The 25418-nt window shown below is 47.1% G+C and overlaps 1 protein-coding gene across 1 annotated transcript; it reads right to left on the bottom strand.

Moving 5' to 3' along the window:
• Positions 1–479: 479 nt before the first annotated feature.
• Positions 480–23300, bottom strand: LOC6597590 (homeobox protein unc-4). Its single transcript, XM_026993147.1, has 4 exons — positions 22693–23300; positions 3109–3377; positions 981–1120; positions 480–906 (listed from the first exon to the last, which is right to left on the bottom strand). Exons 1-4 carry the CDS (start codon positions 23147–23149, stop codon positions 480–482), a joined length of 1293 nt encoding a protein of 430 aa, XP_026848948.1. The 5' UTR covers positions 23150–23300.
• Positions 23301–25418: the final 2118 nt, after the last annotated feature.

A 25418-nucleotide genomic window follows, 5' to 3' on the forward strand; every position in this document is an offset into this window, starting at 1 on the left:
TTGCATCGATAATCGCCTAAATCTATCGGCATGCATACTATCGGCATACTGTGCCCATTCCACGGTGCGTGTGCCGCGTGTGAACTTGATGGATGCACCACTGCCGCCGCCTTTTGGCACTCCTGCAACGTCCTCCTTCTTGTTCTGCGGCCAACCTCCCGGTATACCCGTCTTTTTCCAACTTGCACTCGTTTTGCGTGACTGTTACGTGGCGTGGCAGGACAGGGCCCAGGGCCCGGCGGGCAGTTTGCTGCAAATTAAAATTCATACGGATATGCGTATTCACAAGCATATTCACACTGCCATTCGCACTCACATTCACATTCTTAACCCCATGTGGCCCCCGCAAATAAAAGACGAAACTCAGTGGCTGGGTGTCATGGGGGGAAATTGTATACTTAAGTCTTTAGCTAGTCACCAAATCCAAATCTATTCGCTCCATCTACTACTCGGAACTCTACGATGGATATCGACATTCGTTATGTCCCCAAAAGGGATTCGATGCTGAAGGGGGAGTTGTAGAGACCCTTATGCTGGGAGGGGAGGGGCACCTTTGGTGTTGGCTCCAGCTTGATCATAACCCGGCTTCGATGCTCGTCGGGCTCGCTTCCGATGCTCCTTTGGTAGGTCCTCGAGGAGCTGTACGAGTTGTCCTGACTGTTGCCCACGCTCACCACATCGATGGGCAGCTCGTCGTCCTGCCCCTCCTCAACATCCTCTTCCTCGTCGTCATCGTAGCCGTGCTCCAGCCCCAGCCCCAGGCCCAGTTCCAGCTCCTGCCAGTCGTCCTTGTGGGCCGCTAGATAGTCGGCCCTCAAACGCTCCATATTCACTTCGATTCCTTTTAGTCGCAACTTGCGCGCCTGCCTCTCGATCGACTTTCCCATTCGCTTGCACCGCTGCGCCCTGGTCGATAGAGAGGAGGGATTGCATCAGGTTCTGTTCTGACTGCCGCGGATCCAAGGTGCGCCTCTACTCACCGCTCTCTGGCCCTCAGCTCGGACAGCGGAATGGGTGCCCCACTGCAGCTCTGTGGCTGGGCATTGTGCGCCGGTCGTCCGGGACCCTTCTTTGTGTGCTCCTTCTTGCGCCACTTGGCGCGACGATTTTGAAACCAGACCTGCAAATAAAAGTTACGGATTGGGATAAGTTCCAGTTCCAAGAATTCCCACCATAGAAGACTAATTGTGTAGATCGAATTCTGATTGAATGAACCAAGAACGCCTAGATCTCAGACACTCTAAGAGCCAGGGAAACCAAATTTTGTATCCAGACTCCTGTGATATTACACTATTACATAATTTTGACCCGCCCCCACAAAGGACGCAAACGTGTGGCATACAGAATTTTGGAGATACAAGAAAACCAAAAATGCAGAATCTTAGAACCTTGCCGATCTGTCTTAGATCGGATCATTATTATAGCCAAATGGAATGGAGACCCCTTCCACGCACTTACTCATTCTTTCCCTCATTCACACACTTTTCCTCGTGCAGTGTGCGATATCGAAAAGAGGGAGCGAGGGAGCAACACACATACTGACTGGGAACGAATGTATTATTGATGATCCACAAATACAAGTGGGGATTGTACGAGTACGATTGTACATCCACAAATAGTTTATATATGATTTAAGGATACTCTTGTTAAAATTGAGAGACTGGAATGAAGTGAAGTGTGGGGAGTGGTGCCTGTGGTGATAGTAGTAATAACTACTGAGAGTCATTATATGTAGATCACCACGCTTTTCAAAGGGGGTTTTTCATTTCAGTATTGGACGATTAACCATTCCAAGGGCAATATGTGGATCATGACAACAGTTCTAAGCCAATAGCGATGATGATGATGACGATGGTGATGATGTGATGATGATGTTGGAGAAAATGATGTTGATGGTGGAGGCTTTGGTTAGTTGGAGTCATGAACGTCGAACAAGATGGCGTCGCTAATTGACATGCAGTTTGTGGGGGGACCCAAGCGTAACGGGGCTCGTGTGTGTGGGGGTGGGGTTTGGGGGGTGGGCTGGTGGCTGATCCATGGGCCGTAGCCCGTGGGCGTTGTGTGTGTCGCATGGCGGTGACAACCATTCAAATGTCTGTCCCCTCTGTCTCTGTAACTGTGTCTGTCTCTCTCTGTGTGTGTGTGTGTGTGTGTGTCAATTTGAAGTCATTTGCATGCATTGTGCACTTTTTTAATGTGCAACAAATTGTTTTTGAACAGCGGCATGCAATGCACACGGCCGGAGCTTTAACTAGCGAGAGCCCTGCACTGTGCACCCATGCACCATATGCACCCCGTACCCCTGTTGTACATGTGATCCTCCTACCCACCTGAGAGAGGGACATACGGACGGACGGACGGACGGACGGACGGACTAAGGAACGGACGGACTGAATGACTGACTGTTGGGACTGACTGTCGCTGTCTTGTCTTGTCTTGTCGTTCGCATTGACAAATTGATATGTCATGTCAAGAAACAATTTCAGACAAAAAGCGTAGCCAAATGTCCCACTCACGGAGACAGGGACACAGAAAGAGACAGACAGTGACAGTCGAGAAAGAGATAGAGGCAAAGACCTACGATAATCACACGACTGACATGCAAAGTCAGCCATGGAGTGGAGTGGAGTGGTGTGGAGTATCCAAAGGCAGGCAAGGGTTAGGCTCTGGCTAAATTTCTGGCTCGGGCTTTGGGAATCCAATTGAAATCATTACAACAACAAGCGACACGAAACGCAATTGCAAATGAAATAAAATGAATTATAATGAATAAAAATAGTCAGGTAATTGGTTTTATTGAGTAATTGAGTTCCAGTTGCCACCAAATTGTTTTACAATGCCATCACGCGATTGCCATCGAAGGCAACGATACGTATACGGAACGAAGTCGAATCGATAGTCGACTGAACAGAACTGAGCCTGAAACGGATATTCGTATGGAGAATGAATCCCATACGGCATATTAACTTAGAAAGAAGATATACATGTCTGAAGAGTGATTCCAGATCCCCGCATGGGCATGCCATACAAAGGACTTCTTAATCGAAAGGAAGCCCACACATATCTCTCGGAATAAAATGTAGATACGTCGTCGCTACGTCTACTCACCGCTATCCGTCCCTCCTTGAGGTCCAGCCGCATGGCCAGGGCCTCGCGCATGAAGATGTCCGGATAGTGGCTGCTGAGGAAGGCTCGCTCCAGTTCCTCCAGTTGCCATGAGCTGAAATTGGTGCGGCACCGTCGCCGCTTTGAGGCATCACCATCGGCATCCGGACTGGGATCGGGATCGGGATCGGGATCGTGGCGTGCATTGCTGCTCTCCTCGCTGGCCGTCTCGTCCTCCTCCTGGCCGGAGGACGGCTGATGGTTGGGCGATTCTGAAATTGGGGGCAAGGTAGAAATAGATTAGATCGGAAACGTAGGGCGTGGGACAGAGGCGGTACCGGGCAGGCATAATTGACTGGTTCGCTGCGGGGGGACGGAGCCCCTAAGGAAGGGGGTGTGGCCGGGCATGTGTCGGGGGCGGCGGCAGAACATCGTGTCGGTCTCGTTTTATAATTGCAAACAATTAAAGTCTATTTATGCAAATTTCCAAGATATGCAAACGGACCGAACGAGGTACCCAGGAACAGGAACAGGAACTGAGGCCCAAGGGCCACGCCTCCGACTGCCTAATGGTGCACCATATCATATGGCACGGTGGTACGTAGTGGCATCCATAGACGTAGACATGGCTACCACTGCCATTGCCATTGCCAGTGCCAGTGCCAGCGCCAGTGCCGGGGAGCCCGTCGTTTGTCTCTCTAATTTATAGCAGCGCAAATTGGTTTTCACAATTAGGAAGTGGTGGGTGTTGCTGGTGGGTATGGTCTGTGTTCTTGGGGCCGGTCTCTCGGATATGTTTAAAGCTTCATTGCGGAAGTAAATTAGCCCGTACATGGGCCAGGAGCAGAGGAGCGTCAGCCCCTACCAGACCTACCAGCCCTGCCAGCCCTGCCAGCCCTACCCCCAGTGGGTTTGCTCCGTTTACGAGCTGCAGTTTTAAGTGAAATTTAATTGCAAAAATTTTTGCTGACTAGCCAATTAGGTGGGGAAGAACCGAGGGCTAACCGCAGACCGCAACCGCAGGCGCAACATCATCAGGCACAGCGGGTGGCGCCGCCTTGGATGGTCCGCTCCCCTCCAACCGCCCTCAGGACCCCTCCCTCAGGACCCAATACTCCCTTTATGCTGCTGCTACGTGATTTTTCATACTAGTATACCATATATACATACATATGTATAGTATATGTGTGTATATGAAATGCACACAGATTTTGACAATTTACAAACACATCTGCTAGCAAATCGAAGAAAGGAGTGCTGCACAGACACAGAGACACGGACAGAGCTATAGTCCCCTGTCTATGGGATTCAACCCCTCGATTGACACGACCCAGACATTTCACAGAGTTCAGCGAACAGAGCAACAACCAAAACACACAAACACCAAAAGGGGGCAGGTCCCGGTCCTGACAAGAACTGTTTTGGGTATATCTCCGTATCGGTAACATCGGTCCAAGCAACAAAGCAGCAAAGCAACAATGGTCTGCCCCTTCCGTGCCCCTGCCCCTGCCCCTGCCCCTGCCTCAGCGGCCTCATCATCACACTTGAAAGAGTAAATAAAATATAATTCCTCAAGGGTGTTATAAATAAAATTATCTGAATTATGGTTTTTGTTGACTTTCTGACTCTCGACTCGACTTTCGTCTTGTTAGAGCAGCATCAGCGGGAAGAGGGGGAGGGGGTGAGCGGGACATTGCTCCCTGCCACTGTGCCTCGTGTGGCATAGTTTTGTGCAGCAACATTTGGGGGTTTGTGTTCCTAATTTGCCACGAAGATTCCCTTCTGGAACTGAAACTGGAACTGGAAATGAATGGTTCGGGTTCTCCCCTACTGGCCTTTGTTTTGGGTTTGGTTTTTGGGTTAAACTGGTTGGAGGAGGGATCCCGAAATCGATATGAGCTTTGTGGTCCTGCCAGATGATGGTTAAGGCATTTGCTGGACACTTAGAGCAGGTCTATTATGAGGCGTTTCTGCTCCCAAGAACAAGAACAAGAAGGAGAAGTGTATAGAAATATTAGCCATGGCGCTGGGTATCTTTTGTATTGAATAAATGATTTAAGGAAGAGTCCCAGAACCAGAACCCAGAATTATATCAATAAGTCTTTCCTTCTTTTCATTCTGAACGAGTGGGAACGTTGTGAGTTGCTGCAGAGACCGCAACTCTACATTTATACCCGATACTTAGACTTAGGAGAGCCCTACTCCTCCGGCAGACGCCGCTAATATTGAACGACACGACAAAGAGTGCGTGCGAGAGAGACAGAAAATCAGTCTGAGCGTGTCGTCGGGCGCTGCGTAGCGAGTGAAAATTGATTTCTTACTCTTGGCTATAATAATAATCCGATCTGATCCAGATTCGGCAATCTGATAGAAAGGGTTAGTTTCTATGATTGTGCGTTTTTAATTTTCTCGTATCTTTAATATTGTTGCCACATATTTTCGTTCTTTTCGGGGGCGGAAATATACGTGTAATAGTGACATATTACAGAAGTTTGGATCGAAAATGTCGTTGCTCGAGCTCTTATGGGCTTTGAGCACTAGGCGCTCATAGGGACGGACGCACAGACAGACATGTTTATATCGACTCGGCTATTGATGCTGATCAAGAATATATATCCTTAATGGGGTCGGAAACGCTTCCTTCTGGACGAGTATTGAGTATTGGGTATAATAATAATTATACAATAAAAATCAAAAATAATAAAATATATAACTTATTAGACTTTAATTTTAATTTTTGATTTTTATTGTATAATTATTATTCTTGATTTTTATTTAATAATTATTATTCTTGATTTTTATTGAATAATGATTATTTTTGATTTTTAATGAATAATTATTATTTTGGATTCTTATTGTATTGTAAAGGGGGAACGAAATATACGTTTAATAGTGAGATCTAACAGGAGTGTGGATACCAAATTTGGTTACTCTAGCCTTAATAGTCTTTGAGATTTGTGTATGCCCCAGATTTTCGTCCTTTGCGGGGGCGGAAGGGGGTGTGTCGAAATTTTGAAACTAACTTGTCAAGGTCCGATATCACAGGAGTGTGGATACCAAATTTGGTTGCTCTAGCTTGTATAGTCTCTGAGATCCTTGAACTCACATTTTGCAATAGGCAAAGCCGACCATGAAACCAGTGTGATAGACAGAGACAGAGACAGAGATTTTGCATTCTAGAAGATATAGTCATCTTCTACGATTCGGTTTTCTGTTTTCTCGTATCTTTGAAATTGTGGATGGCACAGATTTTCGCCCTTTGTGGGGGCGGAAGTAGGCGGGGCAAAGTTTTGAAATATACTTGTAACAGTGACATATCACAGAAGTACGGATATAAAATTTCGTTGCTCTAGCTCTTGTAGTCTTTGAGCACCAGGCGCTGATAGGGTCGGACAGACGGACAGACAGACAGGGCTCAATGGACTCGGCTATTGATATCCTCATCTTTCAATAGTTCATTCCAAAACATATGTATGTACAACGAATCTGTTGGGTTATTCGGGGCACGGAGAAGTTAATAGAATGTATGATTCGCTTTGAATCAAATTCATCCCTCTCTGTTGTTGATCCTTTCTTGGCTAATTAAAAACATTAACCCAATTTTAATTAGGCCAGCAAATGTGCACAGGGACAGGGACTCACACTCTCCAACAGAATTTGAATCTAAATCAGAATCTGAGTCAGACGGGGACGGGAGGCGGGAGGCGATCGACAAACATTTGCATATAAACTGTATAAATTGCTGTTCTCCGCTCACTAATCTGCTACTGGCGCTGCTGTCCAACCCCAGGAGCCAAAGGCAGTCTAGGACATCCTTTTGGCCCTTAGTTTTGCCTAATTTCAAAGGTCGTTAAACAAACAAACTCAAGTGGAACAAAATGCACACGCAGATGAGCAGACGAGATGGTGGAATGGAAGGAAGGAGGCCCTCGGGACGATGATGATGAGCACAAGGACATCAGCCCAGGGACTGGCACTGGTACAGCCATAACACAACGTTGAGCGGCGGCCAAAAAACGAGCATCAGCGGCGCATCAAATCTGGACTCTGGGACCAACCCGTGGTTCTGGCACTTTCCACCTCCAAACGACCCACAAAAAATTACCCAAAAAATGCCCGTAAAAATCTATAAAAAATGTAGATTGAAACTGGCAGCAGCAGCAGCAAACAAAACAAAAATAAAATAAAATACAAAAAATGTGAGGGGCTGAGGCTCATTAGCATTTATAGGCCACACAAATGTCGGGATGGGATGGTATGTGAACAGGCGGCAGGCACCTTCTGAGGTTCATTAGAAACTTGTCACATGATTTGATTTGCCGTTTGCCTTTGCCCTCCGCTCTCACACGACAAAAAACAAAATGCAAATAAAACACCCAAAAGTTGAAAGAAAAAAAAATAGAAAATCAGGAGGCAAAAAACAGGACGTTAGGCCACATCGACTATTACGGCTGCTAATTATGTGACCCTCTTCCCGAATCGAAGTCAACCCCCAGGATCTCATCAAGACTCGTGAACAAAAAAATATACACCCGAAAATTAGCCATAAAGTCAGACACGCGCCCCTGACACAGCGCTTTTCCACGGACTTCTCTTGGGTTTTGTTTTTGTTTCTATCGTTTGTTTTTTAACCCCTTTTTTTTGGTCCTTTCGGTTGGACACTTTTCAGTGCCTGTCAAAGGCGTTTAGTTTTGGGCATATTGATGGATTGTCCAACTTTCCCAGATCGCTTGCAGTTTTACACTTGGAATCGAACTTGGAACAGGAGCTGGAACAGGAGTGTGTTAAATTGTGTGCTAAACGGAGTCCTGGAGAGTGCCTGCCCCGCAAGAACGTGGGAAGCTGAGAAGCAGAACCTGAGCGTACATACATATACGGGGTGGAAGATTTGTACATACTCGCACGTAAGAGTATTGGGAAATAAACAAGGTTTCCAACTTTTAATAAACTCTTATGGATCTCTGTATGGGGAGGGGGGATATTCTCTGGAATAGGCCATTTCTAGGAGGTCCAACTAAATAACATTGTAAATAGATAAGGGGAAATCTCTTCAATGGAACTCTGTGCTTCTCTGGTTTCTCTGGGGGGGGGGGGGGTTCATTTTTCCCCTTTTATGATCAATAAAAGCCCACCATAATTATCATTTCTAGGGGGACCCAGCCTCCTGCCTCCTGACCCATCAAAACTATTACAAAATACACCTTGAACAATGCTCATTACGGTATGCTCCTAGTAATTTGTCCCGGTCCCGGTGCCGGTCCCCAGTTCTGGTTTCCAGTTCCTTGCGGAGAGTGCAATAATAACCACAATCGGATGAGGATCGGCTGCCTCCAGAAAAGGCACCGGCACAGTGGGCCACAAATGTGTGGCACTTAATTTAATGAATTTCTTTGCACTTTGCTCGTCGCTGGCTCCGGCTCCGGCTCCGGCTCCCTCTCCGTCTCCATCTCGGTCTCTGGCTGTTGCAACAGGGCCACAACAGAGCCGGGGCACATGAATTTATATGAGTTGTTTGCATTAAACTGAATTGATCGACACGACGAGCGCTCCTCCAAGATATGCACAGCACACACTTTCTATCCCTCTCTCTCTCTCTCCCTCTCTCTCTCTCTCCCTCTCTTTTTACAGAGAGGTTTGATCTGGTTTTGGGTTCTGGATCGGGTTCGTGGTCGGGGTTGGGGTTGGAGTTGGGGTTGGGGTTGGGGCCAGGGTCCATTCTTGGGTCATTGCTCATCTGCCACGCCAGGCACGTCAACGCGGCAAATTACTTTGCCGCTGTTGCGATGCAAAATTGAAAATTCAAGTGGAAGTGGAAGTGGTTAACTTGGCAACATGCTAGCCGATGCCGATCGCCAGATACAGATACAGCCCCGTTCCGCGTACCGTGTACCGTGTACCCCGTACCCCGTACCTGTTCCTGCCCCCTCCTCTTGTGGCACGTCTCGTGTTCTTGTGCATGTTATGATTAAATTTTGATAGCCAACAACAATCAAGTCAAAGAAAATCAATAATTTTTACGCATCTTGTTACGATGTTGCCAGTTGTTGCCTCCTGCAACCTGCCTGGTGCCTCATTCCTCATGCCTCTTGCGTCCCCTGTGCCTCCTGTGCCTCCTGTTCTTATTTGCAACCAACTTTTGCCCCAAGTGCTTGGCCATGACGAAATGCTCTCCTCAAACGATCTACCAGCTCCGATCGACATGCCAAAGCGGCGCATAAATGTTTTGTTGTTTTAATGAAGACGTCGCCTGTGCCTCGGCCACGGCCTCGGTCTGTGCCTTGGATCTGGGCTCTGGGCTCTGGGGTCCCGGACCTGGGCCGGGCTCTCTCTTTGCCACAGAGTCGAAGTCGAAGAAGACATCAAGGCGTTGCATGCCACATTTTTTACCTCGTTCCTGTTTTTTTTTCTTTCTTTTTTTTTCTCTTCATTTTTCTTCATTTCTGCCAAGCGACGAGGGGCGCGTCAGCGTCTGCACGCCATGGAGGATCTTGCTCCACCAGAGCTCTCTCTTTCTCTTTCTCTCTCTGTATCTATCTCTTTCCATGTATCTGCATCTCTCTCTCTCTCTCTCTCCCTCCCTCTCTGTTTCGCACAAGCCCGTTGTGGCGCATTATTACGAATAGGGTCTAATTATTGTGGCAAGCCCCTGAGCTATAATTTGCCTGATTGATTTACATAACGATCGAAAATGATCAAGACATTAATTTCTTATTAACGTCGTTTCGTTCGTTCCTTCCTACAGTTTCGGTCGTGGTGAGGTGAGGTTCGGTTAGGATCGTTAGGTTATGCTGGTGGGGCAGGAGGTGGGGATTGTGAGAGGATTCGTTGCGCCTACGTCTGGGGCTCTGGGGCGTAACTCTGGACAGGGGCCCGAGTGTTGCCCAACAGTTCCTTTCCAATTCCCTTTCCTTGTTGCTTCGGTTGTTCGTTCTATCTACCAGAGATCCGCATGCCAAGGGGCGCCACAAAAGCTTCATAGACGCTCTTTCTTTCCCTCTCTCTATCGTTCTCTGTTTCGCTTCTTTCAGGAGGGAAAAAACCTTGGACGCTAGGCTTACCTTCAGTTTCCTCCATTGCATAATAATCTATTTTGAGTAGTTTTCATTCCAGCTTAAACTGAGCGTCATTCGATCTCTTGGTGGTATTTCTGCCCTTCAATAAAGCACCCTTCGCTCGCAATCTTTACTGCACTCTCTCCAGTGCACAGGGAAAAAGGATCAGTTAGCTCGGAACAGGAGCAATAAAACGAATACTAGTTGTCTTAAGGTTTTTAACTCAATAGTAATCTCCCATTACTGAAAAACCAACTTCAGAAAATGTTTACCCAGCATCGATCTTGGAGCTACTCGTTCCACGTTCCACGTTCCATCTGTTCCATGTATCCTTTCGCCTATGGAAAATCTTCGGAATGGTATAAGAAATGCAACATTGATATTTGATATACATATATATTTCTTTCAGTGTCTTCACGTTTTTTGGCCAATTTGACTTTTGCAATGTCTTCTTTTGCCTTCTCGCTGTGGCTCTTCCTCCTTCCTCATTCCCAAAGCCCTTCCCTTCCTCCTACGTCGATGGGGCGATCGTTTTGTTCGTTTCGGACATAATTAATGTTAGTTTTAACGCTGCTTGAAAATGTTATTTCCCTTGATTATAGGAGGGCGCAACGTACTACCACGGCTACCACCGAGCCGTCGGTGGCGATCCAAAGTGGCGATCTCTCTCTCTCTCTCTCTCCCTGTCTGTCTCTCTTTCCGTCTCTGTTTCTTCCTCCTTCTTTTGTGCTGTTTACTGCCGCTGATTGTTGGGTGTTTTTTGTGGTGTCCGCTGCGCTCTGCCTGCGCTCTGTCTGCGCTCCCTGCGCTCTCTCGCTGTAGGCAGTCATGGGGAAACATTTTATGACGATTACTGTAATTCGTTGCCGCAAACAATAATTACTTTCCATTACGAAAATGGCGGGCATATTATCACCTGAATATCACACACACACACACACATACATGTATGTACAGCTCACCAACACAGGTGTTAAAGCTGCACCAAAACACAAACACACGCACACAGCAATCTCCTCTGCAAAAAAAAAAAATACATTTTTTTAGTGGGGATTTGGTATTGGGAGCGACGCTGCAACGTTGTCTAAAATTTTCGGTAATAAAATATGACAACTCAATCAAGGCCCATAAAAGACCCAACCAACAGAAGAACAGCAAACAGCAAGAGGCCTCAGCAACAGCCCCAGTTCCAGCTACAACAACAACAGCAACAAAAACAACAACCACTTTGGCAGTTTCGGGGCGGATCCCATGGAGATCTCTCGGGAACTGGAGGAACCTGAAGGAAAGCTTTAGTAATTTGCAGAGGCTGCAAAGACGATCAGAATTTACGATCATTTTGTTTTCAAAATCAATTTAGAAAGGAAGCGCGGCAAAGATCAGGCCCCAGCGGAGGGCCAGAGCACACGACAGATGTGGCCAGGCTTGCCACAGTGCCACACTGCCGCAGAGGGAGATGGATAGCAGCAGCAGTGAGAGCAAGAGCAAGAGGCAAGGCCCAGGAGACCCAGCCTCAAATTGAGTTCTTAAGTTGTCTGGTGTTTTGCTTGGGCTCTGGCTCAGATTCAGGGGTTGGGGGTTCCAGCTCTAAGCAGGGGATCAGGCATCAGGCAATCACTTGGATTCTGGATTCTGGATTCTGGATTCTGGATTCTCGGATCTTGGTTCTCGGATCTCCATCCCCACTCTCGTTTCTCTCGATTCTCTCTCCGTTTCTCGCCGTTTTCGGCAGTTATTAGCCTGGTAAAACACGAGTCTTGCACATTTGAGAGCTTGTAATTTACTTAATTTGATTACGAAGCGACGTCTCCTGTCGCCTGTCTCCCCGTCCATCCCTGTTGGACCAATGGGCGTGGTTCTGTGTTGTCTCTCTGTGTTGTTGCCCCAATTGGACGCCTGTCTCTATAGTGTAAGTGTGTGTGTGTGTGTGTGCGTGTGCGTGTGCGTGTGCTGCAGGTGCAAATGATGAGGAACGATGGGAAAAGAGCTTAAATGGTGGTATGGAACCAAGAAGGGGATCTATGAGCTAGCGAATCTAACGAAAGGGTATCCAATGCTTCGATTTTCAGAAGCTGTCTCTTTTTTCCTGTTTAATTAATTGAGCAAACAAATCCCATTTCACGAGCAGCAGGCCAGCGAGAAAAAACACCAAATTCTATTAATATAAACAATAGTTTATTAATTGAAAGTTATGTCTGGCTCAGAGGCTTATGATTTATGCGTGGCCCCAAAAACAACAACAACAGCAGCAGCAGCAATAATAATCATAACCCGAAAATTTCGAGCCAGCGCCAAACAACAGTAGCCCTGTCGGGTAGATGCTTTTGATACCCTTTCTGATCGGTGTTTTAAACGGCAGCGTTATGTTCAAGTTAGCCAAAAAGCCTATCAAGTTATACATATGTATATTCCCAGACGTGAACTTGGGCCTCATAAGAGCATAGGCTAAAACGTTTTAAAGTTTGACTCTTCTTTTCGACGTTCTCGTTCTTAATTATGTTTATATAATATATAAACATATATAGTATATATTGCCTTTAGAAAAGTAAAAGTCTGTGAGAGGAGCTAGTCGAAAAAGCGTGAAAACTTAGGGAATAGCTTGAATACACCGGGAACAAGAAGGATTACTTCGATAAATATAATTTTTTTTTTGTAATATTCGAAAATGTACAACTGATTTGAGAATAATGTATTTTTCACCTTGTATGGGAAGGATATGTATACAAAAAGGAATTCTAATAAGCAGTGGATAAATAAATAAAAATATGGTTTAGTTTGGAGATTTATAATATTTGAAAAATCTAATTTTACGCATAGTACATACATAAATGTGATTTCTAGTTTATTTTGAAATGAAAAGTTATCAAATTGATTATCATTGAATATTATTGTGAGGGAACACATGTAGGCAAGTGGCTGTATCGATTCGTATGATCCGGATGCAGACTAAAAATTGATATGCCTGTACATATGTATGTAAGGCACGTCCTTTAGTCCTTGAGTGTTTAGGTTCTGCGTGGCAAACGGCTAGTAAAAAACGTAATACCCTCTCTGCGAGGGTAAACAAATCGAATGAAATCAAGTCCCAAGGAGTGAAGCAAACCCCAAAAAGCACAAAGCAAAAATGCCAAAGTAGGCGAATAAGCAGAACAAGAAGAGGCAGAAGCAAGAGCGAGCATAAAAATTGATTTCTGCTGCTGCTTTTAATGAATTCTCGGCAACAAAAACAACAACAACAACAACAACAACAAAAACAAAAACAACAACACAATCTCAATCAATTTCAAGTCGCACATCACATCAAAACAAATTACCAAGGAATTAATTTGCCATCAGAATCACGCAAGCGCAGAGCTCACAATGGGAGCGACAATGTGTGTGAGAGAGAACGAGAGAGAGAGAGAGAGAGCGCACACACCATGCTATGGATTGAGATGGAGCCCCTTTTGGTTGCCTGGCGGGGTGTTGGGGGAGCCCCTCCAGGATGAAGAGGCGGCGGCACACAACGAGTTTTCGGGCGATGGCGATTAATAGAGCGCAAGAGAGTGAGTGAGCGACAGAGAGAGCGTTGCCAAGGGGAGTGTTGGCGGAGGTAGGTGCCGTGATTAATACATGAGGATTTAATTAACTTGCCGTAGTGCCATCTCGCTCGCCCCTCCACCAATACCCCATATCCCATATCCCATCCCCCATCATCATCATCATCATCATCTCATTGCTTTTCGTTTTCGTACTGCTAGCACAGGGTGCACGGCTGCGAAAGGTGGGGCCCAGCCGGAGAGTGCTCTGAAAATAGAATTGCCAATTGTGTTGCAGTCTGGAAAGGCGGGCAAGGCCTCGACCTTACATAAATATGTCTTGCCTATACCTGGAATGCACAAACTATAACGACTGCGACGCAGCGCTGTCGACGGCTGAGACGTCGCGTCGGGTCGTTTGAAATTCGCAAGCGGCCGAAGTGAGAGTGACAGAGAGGGTATGGCAGGACAGGGCAGGGCGACTGCGCACAGGTGAGAGTGAGTGAGAGTGAGGCAGAGTTGCGTCGGCAACTTGTTGTAAATGGCAGAGCAGAGCAGAGCAGGTGAGTGTGTTTGTGTTTGTGTGTGCGTGTAATTGAAACGTGTTTTGTTGCTGCCTGTCCCTGTTGAACGCCTGCAGCGCGAAAATCGGTGGCATGTATAATTTTTATCACCTTTAATTAACTTTTCAATTAATAAAAAAAAAAACGTTGCAACACCAGCAGCAGCAACAGCGGCAGCAACAACATGCAACCAACATGTTGAGCGCATGTTAAGCGGAAAAGTCGCAGCTGCCGCCGCAGCGACCAGAGCCAGAGAGCAGCGGCGAATAGCCGACGGCATTTTGCGCACAAAAAACTTGCAGGACAACCCAAGGAAGGAGCCAAGCATACGTCAATTGCAGTCAGGGGCGTAGGCGGAGGGAGAGACGAATAGCAGGATGGCAGATGTTCGTGGCCTGCCCCTAAACGTGGCGTCCTCTTCTTGACGTGCGGTTACGGTAACGGTAGTCATAGCTCGCCGGTGCTTGGGCTGGCACCCGATAGGCAAAGTACTCAAAAGTACCCAAAACATAGTTCTACCTTACTTTGCAGATTCTTTTTCATTGAGAAAAGCTCTGTTCATCCTTAAATAAAAAATAATGAATGTGGGACCCCGCCAAAGCAGTTGATAGCAGTTTTGAGTTTAGAGAGTTCAAGAGCCCCCTGGGGTGCGAAAGGAGACCCAGACAGAGAGGGGAATCCACTTATGCGAGAAGGATCCTTGTCCGGAACTCTGTGTCCACCCGATCTTCTAACTGACTTATACGTGGACCTCCCCTCTTAGACACGCACGTCTGCCCCCAAAAAAACACAAATAAAGTGTAATCAAGGGGAATGCAAGAACCGAACCCGAAATCGTTTCCAAAATTGATTAAAAACCGCATCGACTCACTAAAGAAATAAACAGCCCAGCCGGAGCAGCACGAACGGAAACGGAAATGAACACCAACATACACACACACACACACGTAGGCACGGAAGCACACAGACACATGGGGGGAAAATGGCCTCAAAGTCAGCTAAAAGTGTCATTACGACTCACAGAAAACCAAACCCCAAAGCGAACCAACAGAAAGAAGAGGGAAAGCAAAAGTAAAGCAGAGACCAGAAACCAAAGCAAAGCAAAGCCAAGCACAGCACAGCACAGCACAGCCACAGCAAACAAGAGCAACAAAAACAACAAGAATGGGGAAAACTTTCAGGGACGTCTGCCGCTGCTGCTGCCGCTCCTACCCGCTCTCGTCTCGGCCATGCGGCTCAATTCAATTTTATCGTTTCAATATTAACCCAAAACAACCCCACAATATTGCCTTCATTTAAGGTTTATTAGATACAACGACAGCGGGAAACACTGTAGGGAGAGGGTGAGAGAGACGGGGACGGAGAGGGCGGAAGATTGAGGTGGAGCTCGAGGTGGTGCAGGGATTGGAAGCGTTGGATGGGGATGTGTATGGGGCACAGCCAACGAGCGGAACGCGGCAAATGTCGACGTTGGATACAAGAAATATAGCGACTTAGGCAACAACCTGGAAAGCGAAGAGTGCATCGACTAAGGAATACCACTTAATGAATTCTGTTGGGGAAGGGAGGTCCTCAATTGCTTACTATCATTTAAAGGATATTACACATATCTGAAAGAGTTATATATTCTATTCATCAGTGTGCTGAAACTTAAATCTTTTTGATTATTTCTTAGTACATTTAAAAGGTCCTCCTTCTTTCAACTGAATTTCTGTGGAAGGTTATATTCCTAGTGATAGCAAAAAGGCGTTCTACGGTATAATTATAGTGCATTACTTTCACTAGAAATACCCGAACGCGTATGCACTCTATTCTTCTGGTTAATACAGATCCTTCCTTCCATTGGTAGATAATACTCCTGGGTGAAAACTAATTCTTCGTTTGGCAATGCTTAATTCTTCTAGAACTCTTTAAGAGTTCTGCTCTTGTAATTCTGTAAAATGATGATGGGTAAATTGTGGGTCTATCAAAGACTTGGCTCCAAATACCCATACATATGAATAACACAAAATTTTCCAATTTACAAACGAAATCCAACGAGAAAGGCGCTTAGGAAGTGGCCAAAAGAGAGTGAGCGAGAGTGGGGTGGCAGAGGGTGATGGGGCAGTAGTAGACAGGGCGGTAGTATAACAAGGACAAATGCCCCACTGTGCTTGTCTCTCTATCTTTCTCTCTCGATTTGTGTGTGTGGGTGTTATGGCATATACATTGATCCAACCGTAAAACTGGCTGAAAATCAGAGCCCGGCCAAGAACAGAGAAAGAGGGAGAGGTGGGGTCCTGCCAAACAGGACTCCATCTCCACCCTACGCCCTCCCCGGGCGATGGCACTGAGCCAAACCGAAACGACGCCAAGCCAAGTGTATAAATTGTATTAGCCCCGAGAATTGGAGCGGGAAGTGGCAGTGGCAGTGGCAGCGGCGGTGGCAGTGGAAGTGTCGTGCGGCTTTTCTTTTTCCCTCTGCTGTTTTTCTCTCTTTTTCCAGCTTCTCCTGCTGCCGTTGTGGGTGGGCTGGGGGGTTGGGGTCAGACAAGCGGGGGCGTTGCCGGGGCAGGCAATTGCTCGTCCTGCCTCTGCTCCTTCTCCTCCTTAGCTTTTTCCGCCTGCTTTTGCTGTTGCTGTTGCTGTTGCTGGTGGTTGATGCGCGTCACACGCACGTACGCAGGCACGCACCACACAGCCAAACACCACGACATGGACACGAACACGGACACGGACACGGACGAGGACTCGAAAAGCGGCATGGGGAACGCATCATGGAGGGACCAACATGGCCGCCATCGTTGCCGTTGTCGTTGTCTTTGCCCCAGACATGGCAAGGGGACTCGGAGTCGCTGGTCTGTGTCGGAATCGGAATCGGAAGCGTAGCTCTTGTCCTGCCCCCGACTCTGGCTGAGTGCCATTTGCAGCAAATTGCAAACCGCAACAATTTCACAAAGGACAACGAAACAGGCAGGCGACACACACACACACACACACAGAGGGACATGTACAGTAAAGGCTCACTTGAGCGAACATCAATGGTAAGTATTTTGTGGAGTTCAGATTTGACGGAATATTCCCTATATTCACAGGAGATGTCCGTTTGGATTCGCTTTCGATTCTGGCTCTAGTTCTGTTAGAGAGCATGGCCACACTGGCAATCAATGGAACACTTGTTTCTTGAGGCGCCATTTCACCTTTTATGGGGCTAAAAGTTGATGATATAACGGAAATTGTATTTTCCGAGGAAATGGTTCATTCAACTATGGTTTTCACTGTACACTTGTGTGTGTGTGTGTGTGTGTGCGTTTTGCCCCACGATGCGGGAATAGAATGGAATGGAACGGAATGAAGGGGAATGAAGGCATCGAATGGCAGAGCAATCTGTTTCAATATAAACGCACATGAGGCATTTACGAGACCCACAACAAGCGTTGGGGGTAGTGCCGCAAGGGGGGTGGCTTCGATGGGGATCAGGGGGCTGTATATGCACATACATATGTGTGTTGCCTGCGTGTGTGTGTGTGTGTGTGTGCTGCCACTTAAATGCTTCTCATGTTTGTTGTTTGGTCAACAGATTTGCTTTTGGCCTTTGAATTTGGTTGCCATACCCTAACCCCCCCCCAAGTGGGGTTATTTTACTATGAAATGGATATGGAATTTGGGGGATGGATTATATATGATATGCGAATATCCCTATGATATATGTATGTATATCTCATAGAAAAAGCAAATTCGACTTGTTCAAACTTTATATGTGTACTGATCTTCCTCTTCCTCTTCCTCTCTCTCTCTCTCTCTCTGTCTCTATCTCTCTGCGTATTATTTAGTCTTTGGGTGGTTGTTCCACTGCACACACATCCTTCCTCGGGCTCGGTCCCTGGGGTGTCATAATTCTTGACGAGCTCATCTTTTACTTAAGTTTTACATAATTCTCATGTCGTTCCGGAGTGGAGGCTTTGGGTCCATGGAGATAGCATAAAAATCGAAACGTGTGTGGCTGTGTGGGTGGTGTCTAGGGGATGGGGATGGGGATGTTTTGGGAAATGGGAGTTGGGAGTTGGGCTTAGCTAAATTTTTGCGGTAAAACGCTCGATTCTACGTGCCTGCGGCTTTTCTCTGCTTAGCGTTTTTCTGGTTTTCCCTCCACCCGAGGGTGTTTGCCTCCCTCTTCGCTGTGGGTCATGTAATTGCCTTGATTTCCTGACACTTGTCGACACAGATTATTGAGGATGGAGTGGGGGACCGGGCACCACCCTAAGCGTCAGATTGATTGACTAGTCCTACCCCCACTTTGGGGGCAACCAAATTTCAGCATTTATTAAATAATAAGTGGGCAAATGCAAACCCTCTTCGGAACTGCCTTTATTTCATTATTTTGTTTGGGTCTACCCGTAATTTGCTAATCTAAAACGAGTTGTCCAATTTGTGGAGGATTTGTGGTACGGGGGACACCTCGAGTGGCACTTGGGGCGTGGCACTTGTAATGGTATTTAAGAAAAATTACGCCTCAAAACTGTAAATGGCCAAAAAACGAGACACACAAAACAAAGAAAAAACATGGGGAAAATCGAGTCAAGTACCAAAAAGAAAAAAATAAAAAATGAAATAACAGAGGGGAAAGAGGGGAAGCCCGTAGACCCCCCCCGGAACCCCTGCCCATCCCCCTGCCATCGTTTTGTGGCTGTGTTCTCTTGCTGTTTGTGTGCTTTTTATTTGGGCAACATTTTTTCCTGTTATCAAGCACCGCCATCTTTGTGCTAAACGGTAATTCAACAACACAACAACGGTTCAACGTGTACAGGCTGCCAAGCCCGCGGAACGAGTGTAACTGGACAGGGAAGGGGCAGTGGGAGGTAAAGGCGGGGGCGGACAGGACTAAGCCAAATCCGCCCCTTGAAGTGTTTATCCTTTTGTTTCGCGCGGAAGGGAAAGGACCACGGACCAGAGGCCAGGGACCAGGGACCAGGGTCTCGGGAATCAGGCCTAAAGTGTTTTCAATTTAAGTTTAGAGAACAAAACGCCTTTTGATTTTTATTAGCCAACTGGTGGGCGGGGCAGCAGTAGCAGCAGTAGGGGATGGGATGGATGGCGGTGGGTGGAGAGGGGGATGAAGGAAATTAAGGGAGCTGCCAAAATGCATTCCTTGCCGCCCTAGAAAAAAATATTGTTGCCTTCGAATTTCTGGTTTTCTGCCTGGCTGGCCGGCTGCCATCCAACGGGGGATTTATGGGGCCCCGGCCCAGGGTTGTCGCCCTCATAAATTATGCAAATGAAAATGCAAATGCCAAAAGGATGTGGGCGGGGTGGAAGGTCTGCCTTCAATTCTTTTGTGTGCTACTCTAAACATTTTTTGGCAAGAGCCTAAATGAGAGCCACTTAAATAATTATCATTTCCCGAGACCGAAAAACAAGAAACAAGAAACAAGAAACGAGAAACGAGCCAAAAACGCTCGTCAAAACCTCATTTGTGGCCCCCGACGATCGGACCAATTAATGCCACTGCTGCCCACTGAGCGTTTTATTAATTAGCTGAGGAAAATCTGTGTGGAAACTCCGACTCCTCAGAAGAGAAGAGCCCATTAGTCGTTGATGTTGATGTTGATGGGCCCTGGTTGTTGTTCGGTTCGCTTCGGTTTGATTTTCGGGGCTTCCAGTCTTCCACAGACTTCATTCTTTGAACGACGAAACATTCTGGCATCCCACAGCCATGGACGTTCGATGTTACCAATTAGCTGCAAGGGACTCCATCAAGCATCGAGGCATCATCTTTCCATCTTCATTTTCCTCTCGACACAATCACAATTAATCTATGGTCTAGGTAGGAGCTCCTTCACTCGTAGAAATTATGGCAATTACCAGAAGCGCTCGCGGTCAGCGGCTGTCTAATGAGCGGCCATCGGAGTGGAGCAGCCCCAGCATCCACATCAGCCACAGCTACAGCCACAGCTCTATTCATTCATCATCGATGGAATGATGATCAGTGGAGGGGCCCCCAACCTGAACTCGAACCCGAAAACCTGACGGGGCGTGCCAATGGCGTTCTTATTAATTTGCCCAATTTCCACAAGGAGCTCCGCTCCACGGAAAGAGAGCGAGAGAGGAAAATGAGAAAAACTTAATTAAAATGTCGTAAACGAAAATTGTATGTTTTGGGCCGGGTTTAGAAGAGAGACAGAGGGGGCCCTGCGGCGGCGAGCCACCAAAAATAATTAAGACATTTCACTTCTTGTTCGACCTTTTTTTGTTGTTTTGTTTTTTGTTTAAGGGCCCACAAAATGGTAAAAGAAAAATTGCTGCTACAAATTGTTTGGCTCTGACCAATTTCGACGAGTGTTCCCCGGGTTTTTCCTCTACTTTGTTGCTGCTGCGCTGCTGCCGTTCTTCTTCTGCTCTTCTGGTCTTTTGGTCTTTTGGTCTTCTTGTCTTTTGGTTCGGGGCCGCGACCGAAAACAATAAAAATGACTAATGGCAGCTAATTTCCCGTCGTCGAGGAGGCTCAAGATGCGAAGCAGTCAGACATCCAATTCGAAGAGTTTCCCATTTGGAATTGGACGCGCCTCAGAAGTAGTTCAATTGCCTCAAACCTCACAGAGGAGGGGCAGGTTGGATGGCGGAGGAAGCAGGGTCCGAGGTGGTGTTAGGGGTAGGGGCGTTGCCCGAGCTGGGCGTGACCAGAGCTAGTGGGCATGGCAGGGCAGCCAGGCAGAAGGACAGTTTCTGGGGGCGGGCCATGGCTTCACCTGCCACTGCTCTGCGCGCTTTCCTTTCCTTATTTTCCGTTTCCCGAATTCATATTTCCTCTTCAGCTGCCCGGTACTTCCGCAGTTGAATAGTTGAAGATCTGTGACAGGTCATAAAATATCTGCATTTTTGTTGGGTTCAGCAAAAAGACGTTTTCAGACTTTTCATATACATATATATAAGTCGGAAATCAATGTTGTATGCCACTCCAAGAATATGTCCTTTCTTCTTCAAACCCCAATGGGGCATCCCTGCGTGAGGGTTCCACTTACAGAGTTCCATTCCGACCGTTCCTAACCTAGGGAAGCTCTTTGTAGAGCAGTCGTATTACTCTTATTCTTAGCGACTAAAAATCCATAGATTGTAAGTCAAATCGGTTGAATTTTTTCCGCCAAAAGTATTTATTGTTAGATCCCGTTTTATGGTTAAGGAAAATAATAAAGTGTCCCATTACCGGGCACCATTCATTCCCAACCTACAAACCTGTTCCTCTCTTTTCCGCTTCCGAAAGTCAACATTCATTGTGGACTCATTGTGGTCCCTGCTGATCGGCCCTGTTCCCTCCGGCCTCTGCCACCTCATGAACATTTCCCTTCATTGCGGTCGGTCGCTCTCTAAACTATTTCACATTTGGCCAAAACGCACGAAATTGCTGGCCAAATTTAATTACGCGCATAATCAACAAGCAGCAGCAACAGCCACAGATACAACGACACACACAGATACTGCCCCACGCACATACATGGGTACAGACACAGGCACAGACACTGAGATACACACAGACAGTGGGGCCAAAATGAGGCCTGTGGCTGGCTGCTGTTTTCGTTGATTAAAAATTGATCAAAAAACATAAAAACAAAACGAATTATGCATGGGTTCTGGGTTCTCTTGTATCCACATGAATATTACTGGGTATGTACATACATGCATGTGTTAGTGCGTGTGTGTGTGTGTGGGTGTTGGCGTATGTGCGGCAGTGAATTGATTAAAAAGAGCAATTCGATTGAAATTTTATTGGTAAATTGAATAAAGTGCGCGGCTGGAGCGGCCGGGGAAAACTTGTTGTTTGTCCATTTACTCCCCATTCCTGCAAATTGCAGGCAGAAAGTTAATGAATGCAATGAATAAATGAATGAGTGCGGAGAGTGTGGAAACTCCATACGGAAAAACTGGTATCTCATTGTCGAACGATTCGAAACACATATAGTGCGTAATGAAGAAAAGATAAAGCCCTTCGACTGACTGAATCAATATAAGAATGGATGAATTCTGTTAAGATACGAGGCTAACGACCCTTTCGATACATTTGAACTGTATGTTCATATATCGTTTCTATGGCTGGCATGATATGCATGCTATAACCACGATTCATTTTTCAATTTACAAATTATATTTCCCCGACAACTAATGATAAAGTTATCCCATTTCTACGATAAAACTTATAAATCGGGGAACACGCGCTATTCAGATTCATACTTATCAGAATCTTGTCAGAATCTGAGGGAATCTTTGGGGCCGCTCCACATGGAACTCAAAACAGAAGGGAACGGGGCCGAACAGGAGTAAGGACGAGGCTGAAAGGCGACGCCAAAACTAAAGGCGAAAAAGGCCTGTTTTGTGTCTTACAAAATGTCCCACATATCACAAGAAGTTTATTAAATGTAGATTAACTGAGCAAGTGCTATCAGTTTCGTTCAACTTGATCGATTTGGGGATAATGACACTTACCATCATTGACATCCACTCGCTGCCTCGAGCATGCTCCCTGATCCTTTCGCTGGGATGCTCTCTCCTCCTGATGCTCCAGTTTGATGGCGAATTCCTGATCATGGGGCTGCTGGTGCTGTTGCTGTTGCTGTTGCATGGCGGCTGCCGCTGCTGCTGCATTGGCCCGCTGCATGAGCGCCATTTGGCGTAGCATGTAAACGGAGGACGAACTGGTGGACACGGAGCCGGCCGTTGCAGTGGCATCCGTGTCCGTCATGGGGGGCGGCAGGCCCAAAAATGGTGGCCAACCGGGCACACGCATATTGACGGCTGCCGCATACAACTGCAAGGCAGATGCTGCATGAGGATGCGGATGCGGATGCGGATGTGAATGCGAATGTGGCGCCATCGAGCTGTGAATGTGCGCCTGCGCCCGCGCAGCGGCTGCCAGTTGGAGCTGCTTGATCAGGTGGTCCATGCTGCGCAGGGATCGATTCAATTCGATTAACGGCGGTGTCACCTCCGCGGTGTCACTCGCATGGCACTCGCGGCACACACTCGGAAAAAAATACGAATAAAAAGAGCAGAGTAGCGGGCCGCAAGGATCCCGTAAATCCTGCCTGGCGGTAGTAGCCCCCAAATGCAAGCTCTCTCTCCGGACTGTGGCGGCGACCCACTGTGCAGCGGCCGCGGCGGCGACAAACAAATTGATTCGAATTAAAATTACGCTCCGAGTTGTGGAGTCGCGCCCGGAGTCGAATTGGGTGGGAACAAGACAGAGATAGCCTAACACACAGAGAGAGAGAGAGAGAGTGACGGAAACACACAGAGCGAGAGAGAGAAGGGTAGTAGTGCCAGCGAGTGAGAGAGAGATGAGCAAAGTTTCAGAGTTGACGTTTAAATGAGAAATATTATATGGGGCTACTGCCACTGCTACTGCTGCGGCTACGGCACGGCTGCGGCGACCGGGCCCTTCTTTGTGTTTGTTTAATAATTGCATATGTATGTGTTATTTGTTTGTGTCCGTGCAACATTCGCTAGGGTAGGGGGTGGCAGGGTAGCCAGGGGGAGGGTGTACTACAAAAAAGTGTCACTGCTTTCGGTTGGCTGCTGCTCGGGTTTCTGTCCGTGCTAAAAAGTGAGACGGCAAGCGCGACACCTGCAGCAGCAGCAACAGCAGCAGCAGCAGCAGGAACAGCAGGAACAGCAGCAGCAGCAGCAGTAGCAGCAGAGGGAGAAGAAACAACAGCAACAACAACTTCAACAACAACAAAAACAACTTCAAACAATAACATTTGTTTCAACACTTGCTCTGGCCAGCTGTTGATGTGGGCTGCCACTGCCACTGCCACTGGTGCTGCTGCCTCTGGTACTGTTGTTGTTGTTGTTGTTGTTATTGTTATTGTTATTGTTGCATGGTGGCATGCGCGACTGCAAGCAAAAATCATTAATGTTCAAATTTATGTGCACCACAAAGCGAGAAATAAGAAAACGAAGCAAAAGGAAAACAGAAGTGGCAGGGAGGAGCAAGAAGGCGGAAGAAAGAGAGCATATGCAGAGGAAGGAGATGGCTGTGCAAAAGAGAGAAAAAATAAGTAGAAATAGTAGACGAATTAAGCAGTAAAATAATCAAACAGTTCATCCGTTATAAGAGCTTCGTCAATTTAAGCAGTGCAGGAGGGGAAACGGAAAGCGGAAAGCAGTGCAAGGAGAATAGGAGGAAATTTTTTCGAAGAAGCAGACGATGAACGGGAAGGAAAAATAGATCGTAAAAGGAGCTACAAGGAGCTACAGCGTATAAGGAAGCCACGCAGTGCATAAGCAGTGTAAAAGAAAGCATTCCAAGAAAAACAGGTGAACAAGTTGGGCATGAAAAAGAGAGTAACGGAATAGGCAAGCAGAGGAAACAGAAGAGTCCGTCGAAGAAAACAAGCAGTGTAAAAATAAGCATCAGACGCATATGGCAAGCAGTAAAATGGTGAAATCAGGAGAAGAACCATAAACAGAGAAAGAGCAATAGGAAGACAATGCAACGGAGAAACATCAAAAAAGAGAGCGAAACAGAGCCACGAGGAAGACAACAAAGCAGCGACCGCGCGCGAGCAGCACTGTCAGTGTCGCGGCCGGCGTTACAGGCGGGCAATAAAAAGAAAAATGGTTTCACTTAACAAACATGCCAAGGCGCCGCCGTCCACTCCTTGCCAAACGGTACCCGCACCCGCACAGGCACTCGCACTCGCACTGCACTGCACCACCCCCAATGGCATCCCGTACCCCTCTCCACCCGCACTCCACCTTCTTCCTGCAGAAAGTCGTTGTCCAGAGCCAATGCAATAATGGTATTTTTCTGCTTCACTGAGTGCCAACGTGCGACAGGGAGAGCGCGAGCGAGCGAGCGACTACCAAGAGAGCAGGCACTCCGTGAGAGGCACAGAGAGTGAGCGAAACAGAAAGAGAGAGCGAGAGCGAGAGAAGCGCAACAGTCGACCGAGGCTGTGAAAATGAAATGAAAAACGCTAAAAAAATTGATTTAAAGTGAATTTGTGTGCGAGAGAGCGCAAGAGAGTGAGAGGGCAAGCCGTGGCCGAGTAGAAATGAATAAAGCAATGCGCGCAAGCGAGACGGCTGGTGGAAACAGCAGAAGCAGCAGGCGTGGCCTCAACGAAAAATAGTGGGAAATTTTTACTACGGACCGGCTGCTGCTGCCTGCTGCTGCCGGTGCGGACGTCTGCCGCTGCTGCTGCTCT

Source organism: Drosophila persimilis, unplaced genomic scaffold (genome assembly GCF_003286085.1).
Source record: "Drosophila persimilis strain 14011-0111.01,24,50 unplaced genomic scaffold, DperRS2 tig00000804-arrow-arrow-pilon, whole genome shotgun sequence".
NCBI lineage: Eukaryota > Metazoa > Arthropoda > Insecta > Diptera > Drosophilidae > Drosophila > Drosophila persimilis.